The following is a 22,130-nucleotide window of genomic DNA, read 5'->3' as shown; positions in this document are numbered from 1 at the left end:
TATGTTGATATTTGGGGTTTGACTGGTTTTCCAAATATATTTACCTGCACATAGATTGAGCCTCCAAAGGAACTGAAATATGCAACTGCAGTGTTTGGTAGTAGATCAGTTTTTATGTGCTCTTTCTTATTGTAGAGTGTATTCCAGCTTTAAACTATGAATATTGTGAATTACACAGTGATACTCACAGTATAAAACCTACCAATCTAAAAGATAAAGACCAGCCTTCCATCCTGAACAGTATCAAAGCCTGGTTTGAACATGTGTGGAAACCTCAGAGTGTAAGAACACTTTGACTGCATGTAATTGTGTTTACAAGTGTGGAAATGTGTGTTTTAATTAAAACAGCAATGCCACAGCTTACATTTAAGACCTGAAATAGGAAATTTGCTTTCCTCAAAACCTCTTTCAGAGCTTAGTGCCGAATGAAAAACCTTTCAAAGCTGAGTTTACATGCTCACACACAGGCATGTGCAGATGTGCAGTGGTGGTGGTGAATACTTTCAACACAGAGGAGTCATCTGGAGTCCAGACCAACTTCACCTAATATCAAAAGAGCCTCACACTCACACACAAGCACACATGAAATTCCTCAGACATGCACTGGGTCTGCAGTCAGAAGAAAATGTTGGAAAACTGTAAAGTTATAGTATTTATTGAGATAATATTAGAAGTGGCACATTTCCACTTTTTCATGTCTGATAGTGATACTGAACTGGCAACCTTGAGTTTCTGCTGATACTAATAACAATCAGCTTCTGTTTGCTAAGTGCAAATATACAGCTCTGGAAAAAAATAAGAGAGCACTTCGGTTTCTGAATCAGTTTCTCTGATTTTGCTATTTATATGTATATATTTAAGAAAAATTAACATTGTTGTTTTATTCTATAAACTACGGTCAACATTTCTCCCAAATTCCAAATAAAAATATTGTCATTTAGAGCATTTAATTGCAGAAAATGAGAAATGGCTGAAATAACAAAAACGATGCAGAACTTCAAATAAGACCTCAAATAATGCACAGACAACAAGTTCATATTCATAAAGTTTTAACAGTTTTCATGCATCTTGGCATGTTCTCCTCCACCAGTCTTACACACTGCTTTTGTATAACTTTATGCTGCTTTACTCCTGGTGCAAAAAATCAAGCAGTTCAGTTTGCAGTGAGCCTATTTTCACACACGCCCAGAAAAGAACATATCACTTCTGAACTGGCTTCACTTCACTGGCTCCCAGTGTTTTTTTGTTTTTTAGAATACAGTATAAAATCCTGCTTTTAGTGTATATGTTTCTTAATGGGTTAGCTCACAGTTTTCTAGCTGAACTGCATGTTCCTTATGTTCTGACAGGCCCCCTAAGGGCTGCTGATCAGCTTCGGTTGGTGGTTCCCAAATTGCGGCTAAAGAAAAGGGAAGTGGCTTCCCCCGAAACTTTAAAATGAGCTAGCACTGCAGATTTGATTAGCACCCGGTCTATTGTGCTTTCAATCTTGTCTTAAAGCTCAATATTGTTCCAAGGATTTTATGCAGTCTTGCCTTTTTGATGTGTTTTATTTCTAGTGCTGTGCAGCACTTTGGTCAATGTGTGTAAATAATGTTGTGTTAAATGAATAATGTTCCATTGTATTAAATGCTCTATAAATAAATTGATATTGACAACTGACACTGATCCCGATACTAATACCTCTTTTCCAGAGGTGCAAAGTGATGAATTACATTTACTCAAGTTACTGTAATTGAGTAGATTTTATGAGTAATTTGTAATCTGTAAAGTAGTTTTTAAGATAGGTAATTTTACTTTTATTCAAATACATTTTGACACAAGTAATTTACTTCACTACATTGGAAAACTCCCAATTACTGAGTAAAACATAAAATGCTGGGAAAAAAACAATTGTCTGAATTAAAGAAAAAAATAATTGGCGCGGATGCGCCGGTGCACGAATGTTTGCAAAGTAAAGGTACTTTTACTTAATTACAATTTTTCTGTACTTTTTCCACCTCTGCTCTTTATCACCAACAAAGTGCTGGTGCCGTAGCTAGAGCTGGTGCCGGTTCCTGCAAACCTTTTCAGAACTGGTCTGTGATTCCACTGCTTTAAGGAGTCACTCACTACGTATGTGAATGTGGGCGTGTTTTAGCTGCTTCTGCTGCTCTTAGCTAAAAATGGCGGTAAGGTTTAAAAACTTTGAGACATTGACGCTTAAACCCCCCGCCCTTTGGCCGCTCGCATCACAGGTACGCTGGTTCCAGACCAGCAAGATTGTGGGGCCAGAACGGCGACAACTTTTCCGGCAGGGAACTCGTGATTTTGTGGTGGAAAACACAGAACTGTTTGGGAACTTTGCATCAGCGCCTAAAGAAAAAGAGCTCAAAGTAATGTATTGGCAAACCCCTAGTCTATATGCTATTACTGGTTGTACCCAGTACCCAGTACAACCAGTTCCCAAGTTCCCCACTGTTGGGTCTCTAAGCAAGGCACCCAAGTGGTCCTTGGTACTGCAGCAAAGACTGCCACTGCTCTGGACATGTGTTATCACTGTGTGTGTCTTCTGAGTGTACTCACTGGTGTTAGCTCACTGTATGGATGGGTTAAAAGTGAAAGCTAAATTCCATCCCAGCATAAGTGTGGTTAATAGAGTATGGTCTCCTTTAACAAGTGTAAATTAGTGATAAGAACTACAGTTTAGTAACTTAGAGTAAAAATGTTTTTGCTACACCACTTTGTTTGAGGATTGAGTTAATATTTCATCTTTTGGAAAGTCTTTTAACTGTGTTTGGCCTGAACTGACAGATAAACCAATTAAAATACTTCTCTATTAGACCTATTAGGGAAATGCAGGAAAATAAACGAATATATTGCAATATCAGTTGTTTTCCAGTATCACCCATCCCTATTACATAGTGCCTGAATTTAAATGCAGATGCTTACTGTTACTCTGAATGGCGTTGCAGCAGCTGTGGGCTCCATTGCGGGCGGGGCTTTTTCAGGGGCGGAGCCTGGCATGCTGCGCCTCCTTCCTGTTCTCTCTGGAGGAGAATCTGTGGGAGAGAAAGAGAAATAGAAAATAACATTTAAAATAAAATTAAACTGACAATATTATAAAGAAACTAACAAACATCTGTGAAATTTTTCTTTCTCAATGTTCATTCACTAGGGGTGGTCGCTACAGGTGCTAAAGTGGCATCTCCCTGACCTCTGACAGCCCTATCTTTGTGTAATATCTCTATAAATGCTTTCATTGTGTGATCTGGAATGCTTCCTAAATGTCTTTAATATCAATAAATTATCTAACTGTCACTAGGCTTTTGTATGACAGTCACACACACAGTAAAGCTATGAAAAAAAATCAACTTAATTGCGTGACGTCTGGCCCGACGAAAACAGCATCAGATAAACCTCATCAGATATCAATAACAAGCAGCTGAAACCGGTGATCTCACCAAAAACATCAACACAGCAAAGACCAGGTTCTGACATATACGTCCCCCACCCAACGCAAAAGCTCTCGCTCCAGTTTCTTATCTCCACTCGCGAGGCAGATCCCAGCATGTCCTCTGTTTGTGTACGGAGTGTGTGTATGGACTGGAATGTGAAACTTTGAGGCACGCTATCCGGTAGAGAACTGTAAGGGTCACCCGCCATTGACCCACATGTAAAGCGACCTTCCCATATGAACAGAATGATAACCCTTATGTTGTATGTGTCATTTAGAATATACCATCCCATAACTCCTGTGCAGTTTGTGTACAGCACATAGCACAGCTTAATCTAATCAACTGTGCTTACACTGATAATGTTTAATGCTTTAACAATGCTAAATAAAACTCCTTCACTCAGTCTGTACTGGCAGCATGTTGCATATACGTAATACTACTAAGATTAAAGTATAATCAGCCATGTGCCAGTGGCAGATCTAGGAATTTTAGGGACAATCAAGGGGTCACAATATTCATAGAGAGGTCAAGTACTATTGTACCAGTCACACCATGTTCAAGCACTTGAATCTTACAAAGTAAAACCAGTGTAGTTAATTTTGTGCCAAAGGTTTTACACAAAAAAATAAAATCTGCAATCAAAAGTTTAAGAATCAAAAGGAAAAGGTGTATGCTGCAAATCCAACAAAAACAAATACATCAAATATATTTTAGATATACTTGGTTACTTTAATATTTTTGCAGGTATTTAAAAATAATTGGGCTGGATTTTGCAATTTCTTGTTTGCCTTATTTTTGCTTCCATATTCTGCACTAATAGTTTATTTTAGTCCACGGATTACATTTTTACAGTTTGCACTGCTAATTTATTAAATAACTGCGTACTTACACATCCTGTACAGCTGACATCATTCTTTTCATTATGCACAATAACTTGTGTTTATTGTTGTTTTACTGTGTTAACTGCAGTACCCCCATTACACACACACTAAAAAAGACTCTACTCTTATTCTTTATACTTTGTTTTATTATTTTTACTGTATTTTTTATCTGTATCATATTATCGTATCCTTTTTCTGTAACTTCTGTGTACCGTGTATACCTGCTGCTACTGGATGTCCAGAATTTCTCTCTGGGAAATCTAATCTGCAATTTTATGTTTTATTGTAAAACGTTTACCACTTTTTATTGTCAAAACCTTTGGCACAAAATCAACTTTATAAAAATATCCTTCCCAATTTTACAAGCATTTTTACTGTACATAGACAAAATACCAATGAGAAAACCCAGCATTTTATTCATTTTTAAAGCCTTTTCATAAATACTGTCAGTTCAAAACATCTCTCCTACATAAGCTTTCATCAAGTTGAAGCCTATTTGGCAAGTTAGCTCTACTTATGTTTGGGAGTGAAATTGCATCCACCTATAACCTGATTATCACTCTCAGGCAAAAGACAGATGAGTGACAGGACAGGGGCACTTCAGGGGGCCAATCAGATTTCATCTGGGGCTAATGTCTCTGTGGCCCCACCCCTAGAACTGCAAATGCTGCTTACTCAAATACTCACGTGACTAAGTGGCAGTGTTTAAATACAGACATCACCAACATCAATTGCTAATAATTGTGCGTGAACTCATGCTTCTGGGCACTGGCGTATATATATGGATGTTTGAACAGCTAAATTAGTTGGAGCACATGTCCACACATATTTTGTTTACATATTTTAAACCTTAAAAAAGGCCATCTGTCTGCCAGCGGGCAGAAAGTGTCATTAAAAACTTCTATAACCAAAGACCAGCCCAGTCAGTCTGCATAAAATAATAAAGAGAACCACGAAAATTAGAAACAGGAAGAGTTAGTTTGTATTTATAATAATAAATCAATTCACATGAGATTGTGTGTGGTGTCATCACAAATATTGTCTTTAACAACACTAACCGGAAACCCCTCTCAAGAGAATATCACTCATCCAAGCCCGGTAAGTATCAGCAGAGCTAGGAATCACCACTTACCACACTAAGAGTGTACAGCCATTTAAATTAAGTCACTGATTCCAAAAATTACAGCATATTTCATCCTGAGAGATAATGCAGAACATGACAGAAGCCCTGCACGATGATGCAGTTGCAAATTTAAAGTAGCATCCTGCCTCCCCCTTAATCATTATTAGCCATTGACTGATCTGAAAAAATGTCAGCGATTGTCATCAGCCGCGAAAAAACTCCTTTTTCTCCTTTCTAATCCTTTTCTGTTTGCGCATAATCTTTCAAGCTTCAGTATTGTCTCGTATAGATACATATTTCCAAGGTTTATTAGCAACACTCATCTATGACCCGTTGGCCACTATTATGAGCTATTAAGATACACGTCAACAGCTTTCTCTGTCCATTTCAGAGAAAAGGGCAAAGCGTTTAACTGTCTGTGGTAATTATCTGTGCTCTACAGGTAATGCAGATGGAGATTAGGTTAAAGGACACAAAAGTGTTCCTTTAATAGCTCTATTTTTGTCAACACTCACATGCTTTGAGCACAGACTGCACGTGAAGGTCACTGTATTTGTTATAACCAGTGTATAAATGCTCACGTTCCTTTTCATTGTCTCCTTCAGGCAGGTGCTTTGCTGTTTTGGTCTGTTTTGTTCACAACACTGCAGTCAAAACTGGATGTTGGGCATTAGCCTAGCATTAGCATTGTCAAAAGTAATCCGAATCGGGTGTCTTCCCATGCTTTTGAGAAAATCTGCAATGAAGGTTTCACAGTAGACAGGTCTGGAGCTTGCATTCGAAGAGGAGACAGCTTTCAGTATCTATCAGTGTGTGTGTGTCTGTGTGTGTGAGAGACTGATAAGTAGAAGATAGTTTGTTTAAAGAGAGACGAGCATGAGAAAGACAGACAAAGATTGAGGGAGTGAGAGAGTGAGAGAGTGGGAGAAAGAGAGGACGCTGATTATCTGATGACATTAGGCATTTAAGCAGAAACAAGGAGAAGAGTCTGGAACAGAACGAACAGATAGAGACGTAAAAGGCCAAAGGAGGTGGCAGAGTGCAGAGTAACTTTCACTTATGTCATTTCTAGTAAAAACAGAGAAAAAGTAAAAAACATAAAGCTATTTAAACCTATTCTCATTTTTTATTATTTAGGACCCATTTTATCCCTAATTTGGAAAACCCTAGGAGGGTGAAGACTAGCACATGCCTCCTCCAACACATGTGAAGACATTCCCCACGTCTTTTCCATTTGCTTTACTGAGAAGCCAGCACAATTGGAGGAAAGCGCAGCACCCCAGCTCCAATATATCAGCTAACAGACGCCTGTGCCGATCAACCTTACATTGTGAGCGATGTGGAGAGAGAGCACCATCAACCCACCCAGAGAGAGCATGGTCAACATGTTCCAACCTATTCAGCTGTATATCCCACTATCACTAGTAATAGCACAATGACACAACGCATAGAGGGGGAAGACTAGCACATGCCTCCTCCGATACATGAGAAGTCAGCTGCTGCTGATGTTACATTGCTGAACAGAACGCAGCAAGTCCGTTCTGATACATCAGCTCACAGACGTCTTGTGCTGATCGACATCACCCTAAGAGTGAGGAGGAGAAAGAGCGCCATCTACCCACCCAGAGAGAGCAAGACCAATTGTGCTCTCTAGGAGCTCTGGCAGCTGACGGCAAGCTGCATGATCAGGATTTTAACCAGCAATCTCTCGGTCACAGGAGCCAGTGATCTTCTGACCACAGTGAAGACCTTATCATTTTTATATAAGGAGATATTGGATCGTTTGGAATAGCAGAAGAGGTAGAAGATGATCTACTTGCAAAAACAGAAGAAAGTCAAAGAGAAATGATAAAAAAACAGAGGAAATGGGACCTCTAACACAGTGCAAGATGTAATAGACCACCCAAATTGCCCTCATCAGATAAATAGCTCAAAGCTTTTATCTTTATGAGAGGAAAAAGGGGCAAATCAAGCTACACTTTTGCTTTGGATCTGAAAATATCCCCAGGTGTTTGGTCTATATCCTTTACTGTGAAAGAACACCGTGGGTCTGAAAGGATGTCGAGCTGATTAAGAAGCTTTTAGTAAGAAAAGCAAACAAAGAGAAAGAAGAAAATATAGCTGCGGAAGCTGCTGCTGTTCTTAGAACAATGGTGTGACAGTATGATCACTGCCAGTCCACACCTCTTTATCACTGAATATACTTGCATATGGATGGAAAAAATAGATATATACCTAAATTAATTACTGCCTATTTTTTCTTTCCAAAAGTTTCATTAATTTATCTGTTTTCTTTACCATTACATAGAGTAAATAGTCTGAATGTCTATTTGTTTTGCCTTTCAAACAAAACACGATTACAAAACTACAATTAAATACCATTTATTGAACACTGAACATTTTTACCATGGCAGCAGATGCACCAACAAAGCACAACATGACTTGAAAATTAAACTAGAAAATGACACTAGGAAATTTAAACTTGGGAGCAGACTCTTTTTTATAACTTTTTTTAAATCTTTAAATAAACTCTGAAACAAAGGTATTTACATTTGTATTCCTATGCTTTGTTAAGAATATTAAATATTTTTTCAGTGCTGAAAAACACAATTATAAATTTCATTACAGAGAGCGTAAAACAAATAATGGTTAATTGAATGATGTGAAGCAAAATGTTATAAAATCACTGTACTATGCATAAAAATAATAATAATAATAAATAGCAATTCATCAACTTTTGCCACTGCTGCTGCGTTTAGTCTTTGTGTCTAAACAGTGTGATAAATATTGAGCATCGTGAAAATGTTTTTAAATATTGTGCTATATATTATTATATTACCATCCAACACACACACACACACACACACACATACATACATACACACACATCTGTAAAATTACAGTATAACCAGTCCAGTTATTCGGAAACAGATCCACTTTGCCCTCTAACAGCCTAAACACATGTTTCTGTTAGACCTTCTTTGTCATCAGTGACATTTTGATTGACAGGTACCATCCCACCGGCACAGTCTCCTTGGCCTGCCGTTCCCAAGGCAACTAGATCTCAGACGCAGTGAGAATTCGGAATGATTTGGCTCTCGGTCTTGAGGAAACAATGCCACCTGTCAGCACACACGCACACACACACACACCCACACACAAACACACACACACACACAGGAGTTTTATCCAAGACTCCAATCCACAAGATCCAGAGCCAGTTGTGGTCTGCCAAACAGCTGTGATTTTCCTCAAAGCTGAGTCTAAATCCAATCCTGATCTGCATGAGTGAAATAATGATCAAATCTGACTATCATTCTGTCACTGTAGAATTTATAATAATAATAAGACTTTATTACATTTATGACATTTATGACACTATTTACGCTTTTAATACTTTTCAATATATCATTAAAGCTCATTTCAAAAACTCTTTTCTGAAGCTTTTCTTTCCACACGTCCAAAGTTTAGAAATTTAGAACCATAGAAATTAGATTAAATTAGATTAAATTTAGAAATTAAATAGATTATCCTTTCAAGCCTTTTTTGACATTAAAGGCAATGGCTACAGGGGTCTAATTACCAAACACTGGATAGAGTTTTCTGCTTCACCCACTTCTCCCACGACCAAAAGCTCACACGGGTTGCCAGATTGAAACACAGTGGCAAGCAGCAAAGAGTGTTAATCTGTAGCTGATCAGTGAATATATACATTTGATATGTGCAAAACATCTGCTGCTGGTGGTAAACTACCCAGCTTTGCTTAGCAACCTTCCTGAAGCTCAATGATTACCTGTTCAGCAGAAAAATAACCAGCACACCTGTTAAATGCTTTCCTTTTCTGTTTTCTATCATTTTAGGCCCATAGCTTTGAGTCCTTTTTTCACAGTAGGACAGAAACACTGATATCTCTGGCATTTTATAGTTCTGTAAAAATAATAATTTATAAAATAAGCAATTATAATTTCATAATGTTATCATGGAAAAAATTTGGAAAAATATTAACACAAAACCAATAACCACTCACCCTACACCATATAATCTGTTCTTTATACATGCACACACACACACACACACACACAGATCTACACATATCTGCAGAGCTGGCCTACAACTAATGCCAGCCAGGTTTTCAAAAATTGCTTCCACATTCGCTCTGGCTCCTTCATACACACTTTCACACAGATTTCGCACAGTGTAAGAGGAAGTACAGAAACATTCACTAATCTGAACAGTGCTGAACCCTCAGACCACACCATACCACACAAATACACACAAATACACACAAATACACACACACACACACTTTCTCACACACTCACAAACAAAAACATACACATTCACAGGGTCAGAAAACACACTTCCTGCGCTGTGGGCTGGAACACCACAGTGTTTCCCGTTTTCCGGTGCAGAACATTCCAAAGCTGGAATGAACCCTGAACAATACACAGCCCAGCTCACCCACTAACACATCACTGCAGATGCTGCACGCTACACTTGTTTGCTGAGCTGAAATCTATACTGTACTGACTGACACAGACATACAATTTACATTAATGTTTGAGTAATAGTAACAATGTACCAAGTACAGACCAGAACCGCAAACTTCGGATTATAAGGCGCACTTTAAGCGTCAATAGTAAGGAACAAGGGTGTCGCCATGTTTCCCTTCTAATTCAGCAGGTATCGCAGCTGGGGGTGCCTAAGTAAACAAAACTGAGCGCTTGATGTTAATTTATACAGATTTCTCTCCTTTATTTAGGTGAGTAAAACACTTCCTTTTACTTATAGTAAGCTTAGATTTCCATTATTTTGCAGCAATTAGTGCTAATAAATGATGCCCAACAGCGCTACACTGAGGAACCGTGAGTAACCTACAGTAAATGCAGATTACAGTCTATATATTCACCTCTGAACAGTTTAAGAACTAGCGCTGTGGTTAGCGGCTAGTGCTAATACTGCTTCAGCCTCGGTGCTGGAGAAACTTTACTAAAACTCCTTTATAACACATTATATTACATACACATTATATTTATATTACATTCACACTGCAGCGATGAAATCCAGCCAATCACAGCGCAGCACTGTCAATGCTCTCCACAGAAAACAGTGGGAGGCAGAGCGAAAAACTCTTTGCAACGCTGCAGTGTGAATGTACCATAACACTGAACTTTAGAGGAGTTGTTTTACTGCTCCTAACAACCTATAGCCTAAGGCGCACTGGATTATTAGACACACTGTTAATTTTTGGAGAAAAAATTGAAGGATTTTAAGTTTCCAGTAAAGTCCAAAACCAGGTTTATTCCTGCAGTTTAAAACCAACTCATAGCATATAAACAAGTTTATCAGTAAAACACTGAAAGAATCATATGCACATAAAAAAGTCAAACGATAAATTATTAAAAAAAAAAAAAACGTAACTAAACGTTCTAAATGTAAATAGAGATAGAGGAGCACAAGCTATATATAAATATTTGCTTAGAATTTCATTCAGGTACGTCATTAGTGGCTGACATCCAATTATCTTATTGCTATGCAGTATTGTTTTTTTCACAGGCTCTTTATAACTGGTCTAACACACATTTTAAAAAAAAGAATTGATGTTTTTCATTATGATGAAAATAACATATGTATAGAGTCATACTGTGCAGCTGTTTTAAAGCTTACTGTGTGTACTTTCACACTGAGTGGAAATCTGTTGGGGTCTGTTTTCCTTGTTGGGAAATTACAAACTGTGTCACCGGTTCTGTCACCAAGTTTGCTGTATGTGTCACTGAGCATGTGTGTAAACGCATGGAAGTTGTGTAAAATGAGGAATAAAATGTAAGGCAGCTTTAAAAATGTGTGAGTTCAAGTGCTGGTCATTATTCTGACAAAACAGGAAGCAGGTGCTAGAAAGCAAGTTCACTTTTATAAAAAAAAGGCAATGTCGATCCTGATTACAGAGTGCTTTATTATGAAGTCTTATCAATACTAGAAATAGGGAATTTCCTTCTGTTGCACTAAATATTGATAATATAGTGTTGTGAAAAAGTACAGTATTTGCCCCACTACAGATTTCTTTTGTTTTTGCTTTTTTGTCATACTAATATTTTTCCGATTATCAAACAAACTTTAATATCAGACAAAGATAACCAGAGTAAATATAAAAAGCTATAATCTAGCCGTGTGAAAATTTTTGCCCCCCAAAAATTAATAACTTGGTTGTGCCACTCTTGGCGGCAACAACTGCAATCAAGCTTTACAGATAACTGGCAATGAGTCTCATCTCTCATCTCTGTGGAGGAATTTTGTTTCACTCGGAGCTGAACTTGTTTGTTTGCTTTGGGTCATTGTCCTGCTGCAGAACCCAAGTACACCTGAGCTTGAGGTCACAAACAGATGGCTGGACAGGATTCTCTTTCAGGATTGTCTGGTAAACAGTAGAGTTCCTGGTTCCATCTTTTACAGCAAGATGTCCAAGACCTGAAGCAGCAAAGCAGCCCCAGATGATCACACTACCACCACCATGTTGTACGTTCAGTATGATGTTCTTTTACTGAAATTGTGTTAGTTTTACGACAGATTTAACAGGACAAACACCTCAAAAAAGTTCCACTTTTTTGGCAAATAATATTTGCCCAAAGTCCTGAAGATCATCAAGATGTTTTTTTTTTTTTTTTAGCAAATTTAAGACAAATTTGTGTACTTTTGGTCAGCAACTCAACTGCCCTAAGTCTGAATCTGTGATCAAGCACTTGTTCAGTTTGGCACTGAGGCTTGTTTTTCTTGGCTGATTTGATGGATGTGTTAACGCTTAGCATGAACATGGTGTGGCTAGCAACAACTTATTTGCTTATTTGCATAAAAGTGTCAGAGCCCTTAAATTCTGAAAGGGATTAAAACTGGCAATCTCTTTATGTGGGAGTGGTTTTGTGCAACAAACTTCACTACATGTTTTGTATAGCTCATAGATCTCTCTTAATTAAAGTGTAAAAAGAGGTATATCTCCCCTTTAAAAAAAGAATCAACATAGTTGAGACTAATGTTATGTTTATGTGCTAGTAATTATGCAACATAAAAAAATGGCAGATGTTAGGTTTGTTTTTTGCTTGCTTCTTTGGAAAAAGAGAAGTTTTTTTGATCTGTTTGTTATGGATAGATTGACAATTATCATTGTTCTATATTAGGTTAAATCAACATACACTCTAAGAAATATAAGTACAGATTTGTACTTAAAAAAGTACAAAGCTTGTCACTGGGGCTGTACCTTATAATGAAGTACAAAAAAGTAACTTTCAGTGAAAGTCCTTTTTTGTACCCATGGTTTTTGTGCCGGTAAAGATGATAAACATTATAAACATTATCATCAACTAAATATGGCTCAAAAAGTTGATGATCCAAAATAGTCTGGCTTTTAAATAAAAGATTGCAATTAAAATATATATTGTTTATTAGTACAGTGATACAGAACACTGAATGTACCTTTTGGTCGAATAAATGGTACAATTTTGTACTTATTGCTGTTAGGAATTACTTTGTACTGCAGAGGGAACAAATCTGACCCTGCAAAGACCAATATTGTACCTTTGAGGGTACAATAATGAAGAGTGTACCCTTGAGTACAAAAAAGTACTCATATCGTACCTCTGTTTTTTTAAGTGTAGATTACAGATGCAAATAATGTATACAAACAATCATTAACAGAGGCTGTACTGTTAAAAAAATGAAAGGAGTATATATCATCCATCCTGATTCTGGTTAAAGGTATGCTAAACTCTGGAATTTCGGAATCAACTAGGAATTACAACTAAAGAGGCAGTTCATACGCACCTTCCGAGTGAAGAACTCATATTTACCAAAACTCTGACACCACATGAATGCACCATTAGTCAGTTACAAGTTCTGAATGTCAGTTCTAATTAATTTTCGATTCATTGCACAGCACTAGAAATGACCCATTAAGCTTCTGGCTTTACTCACTATGTTCTATAAGTTCTATAAAAGTATTCATCATACGGTTAGCTTCAAACACTCTCTGGGTTTGTTTAAAAACACAAAAACATGTCTGCCAGTTTCTATAATAAGATCTGCAAATGCAGAGGGCGATGCTTAGTTACAGGTACGCTACAACAACTGAACAAAAACTCTGACTCTGAGCAGAGGCAATTTTAGCAGTCTCTCTCCAGGCTGATCTAATTGAAAAATTTGCTCCACTAAAATCAAACCCCGAACCTTTGTTGTATCAGAATGCTCACAGGATACAACAGCTTTCTGCTCTTCAGAAGAACCGCTTCAATCTGCGCTTGAAGTTCTTAGATGCTTTGAAGGAAGTCTACCAGGAAAGAGCACCTCAATCAAACAACATCCGACTGCAACCGACACTCCATCATGTCGAGCAGTTTCACACAGGCAGTGTTAGATGAGAACTTTCCAAAGAGAAAAGCTCTCGGATAAAAAAAGCAAAGAGTAAAGCTATATAATACACTTTTAAAATAATATCTGAACATTTTGAAACAAATCAAATAAAAATGTTTAATTATTTACTTTATTTTTCTCTTCCTCGTGAAGATATTCTGTAGACTGAATTACACTGTATCTATTTTTGTCTCTATTAAATCTCTCTTTTTACGAGTAATGGCTCCATACGGCATGCAAATACAGCTTTTCAGTATGTTTTTTTCACTTGCTTTATTACTAAAATCTAAATCACTTCTTAAAACAAACAGAGAAATTGTGTGAAATGTGACAATTATTAATTTTAATCAAAACTGCATTTTTATTTGTAGAGTGATAAAATGAATTTATATATAATATGAATTTGACAATGAAGAACAAATAGCAATTTACATTTTACATCAAACCAAAGGTCAGGCAGCAAATTTTAAGGTCATAATTTAACGTCAATTTAAATGATGTTCAAGCAAACAATTGACAGAGGTTGAACCAAATATTATTAAACACTATTAAAATAGCAAGAGCTTACTAAATTAAAAACAAGATGATTAAAAAAGTGGGTAATTACTGTGCAATCAAAATTTAAAAGCATTAAATTGAATATATTGTAGTAAGAAATATCTGTTTTGTAGAAAATTAGAAGTTTACTGTATTTTTCACACTATAAAGCACACCGGATTTTAAGATGTAGCATTTAGCATGGTTAGCAGCTAATGCTTATTGTGCTCCAGCAGTGATAGACAGGGTTAGCAGCAGGCTATAGGTTGGTAATACTCACCTCTGGTGAGTGGTGGAAGAGCTAGCGCTTAGCAAGGTTAACAGATAATGCTAATGCATTATGCAGTGCTAGCCAGGGTTAGCGGCAAGTTACATGCCGATAATACGCTTAGCGTGGTTAGCAGCTAATGCTAATACTGCTCCAGTCACAGTGCTAAAGAACTAAACTGAAACTCCTGTATAATGCTGTATTTCAGCAGAGTGGCTTTACTGCTCTTTACAACCTGACTGGTAAATTTCATACATAAGATGCACCAGATTATAAGGCACAGTGTCGAATTGGAGAAAAAGTAATGATTTTAAGTGCGCGAAAAATACGCTATTAATTTTCTAGCTTATTAGTATACTAGTTTTATTTACAATTTGTTAAGACCCAAAGTAGCTTTACTGAAATTAGCCTAACGAATAACCAAGTAAGTCCAGCACAATCTTTGCAGGCAATATTCTGCAGCTATAAAGCTAAACTTATTAAACCAAAAACCCAATCATAGACATAGGCACTGTTCTCTGAGACTGTACATTTAATAAATTTTCTCTTTGATTTAATTCTGTGCATTTGCGTAACCCTGCTGTAGAGTATTTACCTGAGCCTCACCACATGCATTTCAGTGCAGGAATGTCCTGACATGTTGTACAAATGACAAATAAACACAGACACTTGAGACTCGCTACATTGTACTGAAAGGTCACGGCTGTCTGTCCTTTTGTCCGTTTCATTTCATCACAATAGATTTACTGATTAAAAAACTTACAACTGTCAGATAGAAAGAAAATTCAATATATTTTCTAATTTGATTCAAAACTCAGAAATATGAATTTAGACCATTTAGAGGTGGAACATCTATTGGTATATAGGTTCGAATTTATTCTTGCCAGAAACTGAACTATTTTTAACATGGAAATAAATAAAAGTGTTGTATATTACTCCTATTTTAATGTAGCACTGATTTTAAAATAACAAGAGGTTACCAACTCAAACTGTGCTATGGATAAGATAAGAAGTGCAGAAAAAATGTAGCGCATCCAACAAGAATGACAGATTTGTGCACCTTTTATAGAGCAATAAAAAGATAATAAGCACAATGAAAGGGCTGATTCCACATACTTATCAGTTTTACTATGTGCAGCGTGAACATGCACACATTGTAAAACATCTGGAGGCAAATTTAGACCAGTAAAAGACTTATATAACCAGTTGCTTTCCATTCGAAAATACAATTTGAGACCATAGGTGAACAATCCATTGCAAAGGCTAATATCATATGGCTAATACATCTGATGATTTACAACAATATGTTTTTAAAAATTGAAGTAGTAGTGTTTCTGAGTGGGGAGAGGGCAAAATATTATAATAAATAACATTCTGCTATCATTCCTGCAAAGCCACATATATTCATTATAGAAACAGGGTGTCAATTACTGTTTTATTAGCTTATTATTAGAAGTCCAATTAACTTAAAACTTAACTTTTTTTGTTTAAGTACAAGGCTTATTAGCTATTGCACACATTCTGATAATTGAGCTTTCTCTAATATTGTGAATTAGGGGTGGGCAATATTATATCGTATACAATATATCGTGACACAGAAATATCGTTATATTAAAAATCCATATTGTGATAATAGGGCTGTTCTGTCTTAAAAGTAGTCTATTATTTACTGTGAAGCTTTAAGTGTATTTATTGTATAATTATTTTAGTTTGCAGTTCATATGCATTCATTAAATATTCTGCAATATTTCTTGCTGCATTATATTTTTTTTTGCTATATTATTTATTTTGCCACATTATGATTATTCTGTTATACTATATTCCTAAAATGAATTAATTATTTTAGTTTTCCTATATCGCCAAGTATATCGTTATCGCAAAAATACCCTGAAATATCGTGATATTATTTTAGAGCCATATCGCCCACCCCTACTGTGAAGTATTAACTTTTTTTGTTTTTCACACCCAGTCTCTGCGATTTCCTTATTCTTTTTTCAGCTCTCCTCTTTCTCTATCTCCACTCCTCTTTGTCTTATTCTTTGTTTTGACTTTCTCAGATGGCTACTGTAATCCATATTTACACTCTTCCCCAGCTCATCTAATCCCTCTAAAACGTCCTCCATGTCTGAGCCAGACCTACAGAAGAACTGTATAATAGACGTAACGCTGTGGAGCAGATATGACTGAGTTTGTCATGTGATCCACAGACATATCACAGGACTTTGAGCTGCTCTGTGCTGCAGTTTTCCGAAGTTTATGAGTAAAATATAACAGCAGTTAGGGCACGCTGCCAGGCCCGGGCCAGACGTTTCCCCACATACGACACTTCCTTCTTTCCCGACACAGAGTGACGCTCCATTTACAGGACATTTAATCAAAGAAGAACATAGACTGAGACAAACATTAACAGCACTTCTGAAGAATGTTATTATTAGCCATATATACACAGCTCTGGAACAAAGAAATAAGAGACCACTTAAAAATGAGTTCAAAACAAGCTGAACTGCTTGAATTTTTGCACCAGGAGTGGCATAAAGTTATTCAAAAGCAGTGTGTAAGACTGGTGGAGGAGAACATGCAAAGATGCATGAAAACTGTGATTTAAAACCAAGGTTTTTCCACCAAATATTGATTTCTGAACTTTATAAATATGAACTTATTTGCATTATTAAATAAATGCTCTAAATGACAATATTTTTATTTGGCTGTAAGTTCCCAACAGTGCTAAAGGATGCAAGGTATTTGTTGTTGTTTTGGTAAATGGTGGCAACATAAAAACATTAATTTAGACCAATTGTTTGTAATTTACATTTAATTACACAAATTGTGAATTAATCATATGATAATATTTTAATAAACATAATAAAATTAGTTCTTTTAGATATTTTAGACTATTGTTTTCTGTCTCACTTGGCTTCTTAATTTCTATACATTGCTTTCCTTGCATATTTATAGGTGCAACCAAAAATAGGTCTAACAAAAGTAACCATTTTGGGTCATGCTCCTGTCCCAAAAGCCCTACAGGACACATGGTGTATGTTGAGGGTGCAGAAGGTGAATTTCTCACACAATTATCATTATCATACAGGGTATAGAGTATAGAGCCATATAAGATCCAGACTAGATTTAATTCTACTTGAAGCAGATCTAAACAAAAAACAACATTCCAGACACGGAGCACATTCTTTAGATTTTAGATTAGAGTAAACAGTGGAGATTACAGCAGATTATTCCCTAACTACTACAATTGAACAGTGAACAGATTTTTAGCTCTTATCTTGAACTTTGATCAGCATCAAAACCAGTTATTAGACCCACAATTAAATAAAAACATGTTCTTACTTACATACCAATTCCCAAGTCAAAAACAACTTACGGAGAGCCTCTCACCTATATTAACTAGTAGAGATTCAACAAAATGAAAATGTTTGGCAGAAACAGAACAAAACAAAAAATTACCAAATACTTGAGACATTTATTCATAAGTTTTCATGTTTTATTTTTTTTGCAATTTAAATTCTATTCTTAAATGTACCTCTGCAGTGCTACTCAAGTTACATAAGTGACATTTACACAGATTATTACATCCAATGGTAAACAAACGAATGCCATGGCTCAGTTAGCTCAGCTAGGACAGTTCACTACTGTCCTAGATTCAGCACATCTCTTTCAGCTGGAAAACAGACAGTTTGTGAAAGAATAGTAAACTTTCTCTTGCTCCCCATTCTGCGGGCTTTTGTGTGCTCACTGTTCTGACTTCACTCGGCAACATAAAGGCTGTGGAATTTTGCAACTATATAGATGATGCAGCGTAATACTAAACAATAGACAATATATCATTATATCACACAGCCCTTTTGTTTAATTAAGCAATAATACACAAGAGGGAGTGTTATAACATGTAATATTGGCACTGGTGTGCTGCGGTTATAGGCATGAGGTCGCAGGCAGAGAACCGTAAATCAGCACAGGAGTGCCAATATTACACGTTATAGCGCAAACATTGAGTTTATTATTGCGATTATACCACAGTTCCATTATCACTGTTTATTGAACGATTTCAATAAACAGTGCATGAGAAAATATGATCTGTTTGGTTATAAAACCTCCACGAGTAAAAATAGTTCCATTGCTGCTCTGTTTGTAGCTGTGCTGTTTGGCTTGTAAGCGCTGCATCGTTGCTAGGTTACCTGTATGTGGCAGAGTAATACATGGAGAGCTTCGGTTATGTCATTCATAAAATGCCTCTCAGCCAATCACATTGCAGGGTCAGAACTAACTGCGGTATACTATTTAATATTTAGTTTTGGGCTGAAAATGTTCCAGTGTACAAGAACTGCATGAAATCTATGGTAACACATAGCCATGGTCAGCCCAATTTTAGGTTTGTTCTTCTGTTCCTTCACAATCTTTTTTTTTTTTTTGCAAGTGTTATCCTAAAAAAAACATTGTGTTCATATTTCAGCATATCTACTGAGCATATCTACTAAGGTACAATATTTCTGGTTTCCCCACTAGTTCCCAAAACTAAACTAAACACTGTGATATAACTTGACGCTGTGTATAATGATGTTACATATTCCCATATCCTCCACTGTCACCTCCTCACATCCTCTAAATCAGCTTATCTAATTCCACTAATACTCTGATTAATGTGTGACCTGTAAAAACAGAGCATAGAGCTGCAGACCCTCCAGCTGTTAGCAGCTGTTGTTCAAAGCTAAACAGGCCAGTCATGATCACATTTGTCATCCCATCAGATCCCACAGAAACAAAGTTCTCCACTTAGGGGAAAATGATGAGGTGATTTAGTACAAAGAGTTGAGTATCCTTCTATTCACAAACAACTATATGTGAATCTGTGTGTGTGTGTCCCTGTACATACACAGATCACATACAGTATATGTGACACACTATGTATTATGTATTACACTATGAGAATACTGCAGAGAATTCAGCCAGTTCTGCAGAAAATAGTGCATGCTAAAATTGATTTTTCTTAGCATGTCTATTTTACTTTATCTATCGACCAAAACCAATTCAATGCATATCTTGTCATATTTTTGAGATGTGAATGTGTGAGCAAAAACTTCAAATTTAAACCCCTTTGAGGGCTCTATACAGACTTGGCAACCTATGACCAAATCTCAACGCATTGCTAAAAGTCAGCAGATACAGAGAGATAAACATTTGTTCTGGTTACCTGTTTATAAGTCTCGTGAGACACTTTTAACACCTTACGAGAAATATGATGCAGTTTTAATTACCCCTAATAGTAAATAATAAACCCCTAATGCCATGAACATCTTTAGTATATTTTCAAACATAGTAATTGTAAGCATCAGCAATGTAAGTGTTTGTTTTGATTAATGTTTGTTAAAAAAGGACATTCATCTAATAAGATAGATAGATAGATAGATAGATAGATAGATAGATAGATAGATAGATAGATAGATAGATAGATAGATAGATAGATAGATAGATAGATAGATAGATAGATAGATAGATAGATAGATAGATAGATAGATAGATCCCAGAGGGGAAATTTTGGGCATGCAGCAGCGGGTATACACAGTACACAAAAGTTACTAAGGAACTATAAGATAAAACAATACTTATAAAAATAAGAGTATAAAAGTAAAAAAACAGTCTGTAGTGTGTAATGGAGGTAGTGCAGCTGAACACTAGACACACAGTAGACAATAAACACAAGTTGATGTGCATATTATGAAGGTAGCTGATGCCAACCATACAAAATGTGCAGTTATATAATAATTAAAATTTAAATATATAATATTATAATAATTTAAATTTGCAGTGCATTAAGCTTGTGCAAAAACTACTAGTGAAAAATAATGTAATGTAATAGGGCATCTCTGAGAGTGTGTCCATGCAGAGATGAGGGGTGTGTCCATGTAGTGACCAGAGTGGCCAGAGTAAAAGTGTGTTTAAACCTCGCCCAGTAGATAGCAGTCATGTACTTTGTCTTGCTAATACACAGCCCTAACAGTGTATATATGTGTGTATGCATGCATGTGTGTGTCTAGTATATTAGAGCAGGGATGTACTCAGTTCAGGTGAGCTCATGTCTCTTTTGGCTCTCCCCTGATTTGCATAATCAAATGAAGCCCGACGCCTTCCTCTGTCGGGCACAAACTGATAAAGAGTCCCATCGGCCAGCTTTTGTCTTTAACAGAACAAACACACAGTCCAGATAACAGCACCCTAAAGTGTGTTTGTGTGTGTGTGTGTGTGTGTGTGTGTGTGTGTGAGAGAGAGAGAGCGTGAGAGAGAGAGAGAGAGTTCTACACAATACTATCTTTGCACCAACGTTTTGAACAAGATTCATAAGCTTCATTTACAGGGAAAGAAAAAAGAGCGAAAGAGATACACACACACACACACACACACATTGAAAAGACAATAGATAAGCTCATCGTCAATAACAGTCAGTCCACTGGAAAAGTTTCTCTAATCTTTTCTCTCCTCACTTTATCAGCGGGCATTCCTATCGGACACCTCGATGGCACCGAGCCAAAACCAACAGACACAAACATTTCACACACACACTCACACACACACACACACACACACACACTGTTGGAAAAGCTGCTTCAGACTAAGTATTGTTCCTTTCTCATTGTGAACTACTGAATTCCAACTAGATAAACATCTGTGTATGTGTGCTTCTCTGTCTGTGTGTCTGTGTGTGTGCTTCTGTGTGTGTGTGTCTATTTCCATACAGTCTACAGTTGGTCTGCAGTTGCAGTGATTGGGCAGATGATACGCTGACGTGTTATTGTTGTCACAATACATGATGTCATAACACACTCCACTGAGCACTCAGCAGGTATAGCCCGATCTCGCATCGCCAGGAACTTCCAGGGGGTATGAGGAAACACGCTAAATAAAAAAGCACTGCGTTTACCGGTATAATGCACAGTCCTGATTGGTTAAACCTGTTTCTCATCAAGCTTGTTTCTTTGTAGCTAAAAAATGTAAGTGAACACATTAAGAGTGAGCCCTCATACACATAAGAGAGGGGAAGAAGATTTGTAACATTTTTATTGACATTTTAATATTCAGCACTACAGTGTGAGTACTAGAGCTGTCATTAGAACTGATATTTTTTGGTCACTAGCAAAATTCTAGAAACATGAAATTTAATTTAATTGGAATATTTCAGATTTAACTAAAGCGAGAGCCGGACCAATCCGTGTTTTGGGATTGTGTGATCTTGCCTATTTTTGGCCACCTTTAATCAATCACGGGTGATCTAAGCCCACTGTAAATAAACAGAAGGGATTTATTACCAAAATAAAGAGACATACATGTAGATTATTTTTTAAGACTCGTTTGAACAAAAGTTATAATAGATGTGCTTTTTATAATGATGATTTTGTTTACTTAAACAGCAGTACTGCAAGAACGTGGTGAAGGGGGGACTGGCCGAGCTGTGCTGAGCTGAGCAGTGAGCCATACAGCAC

General features: G+C 36.7%; 1 protein-coding gene across 4 annotated transcripts in view; it reads right to left on the bottom strand.

Annotated features, from left to right (window-relative positions):
- dab2ipb (DAB2 interacting protein b) overlaps positions 1 to 22,130 on the bottom strand; it is a 238,384-nt gene that overhangs the window by 126,201 nt on the left and 90,053 nt on the right. For all 4 annotated transcript variants that reach the window (XM_007260387.4, XM_007260389.4, XM_007260386.4 and 1 more), the window contains exon 2: positions 2,932 to 3,041. In XM_007260387.4, the coding sequence (XP_007260449.1) occupies positions 2,932 to 3,041 (110 nt within the window). The remainder of the gene's footprint in view (positions 1 to 2,931; positions 3,042 to 22,130) is intronic.

This window comes from Astyanax mexicanus, chromosome 1, assembly GCF_023375975.1.
Source record: "Astyanax mexicanus isolate ESR-SI-001 chromosome 1, AstMex3_surface, whole genome shotgun sequence".
Classification (NCBI taxonomy): Eukaryota; Metazoa; Chordata; class Actinopteri; order Characiformes; family Acestrorhamphidae; genus Astyanax; species Astyanax mexicanus.
Note: the sequence above shows the minus strand (reverse complement) of the source record. Positions and strands in the feature narration are given on the sequence as shown.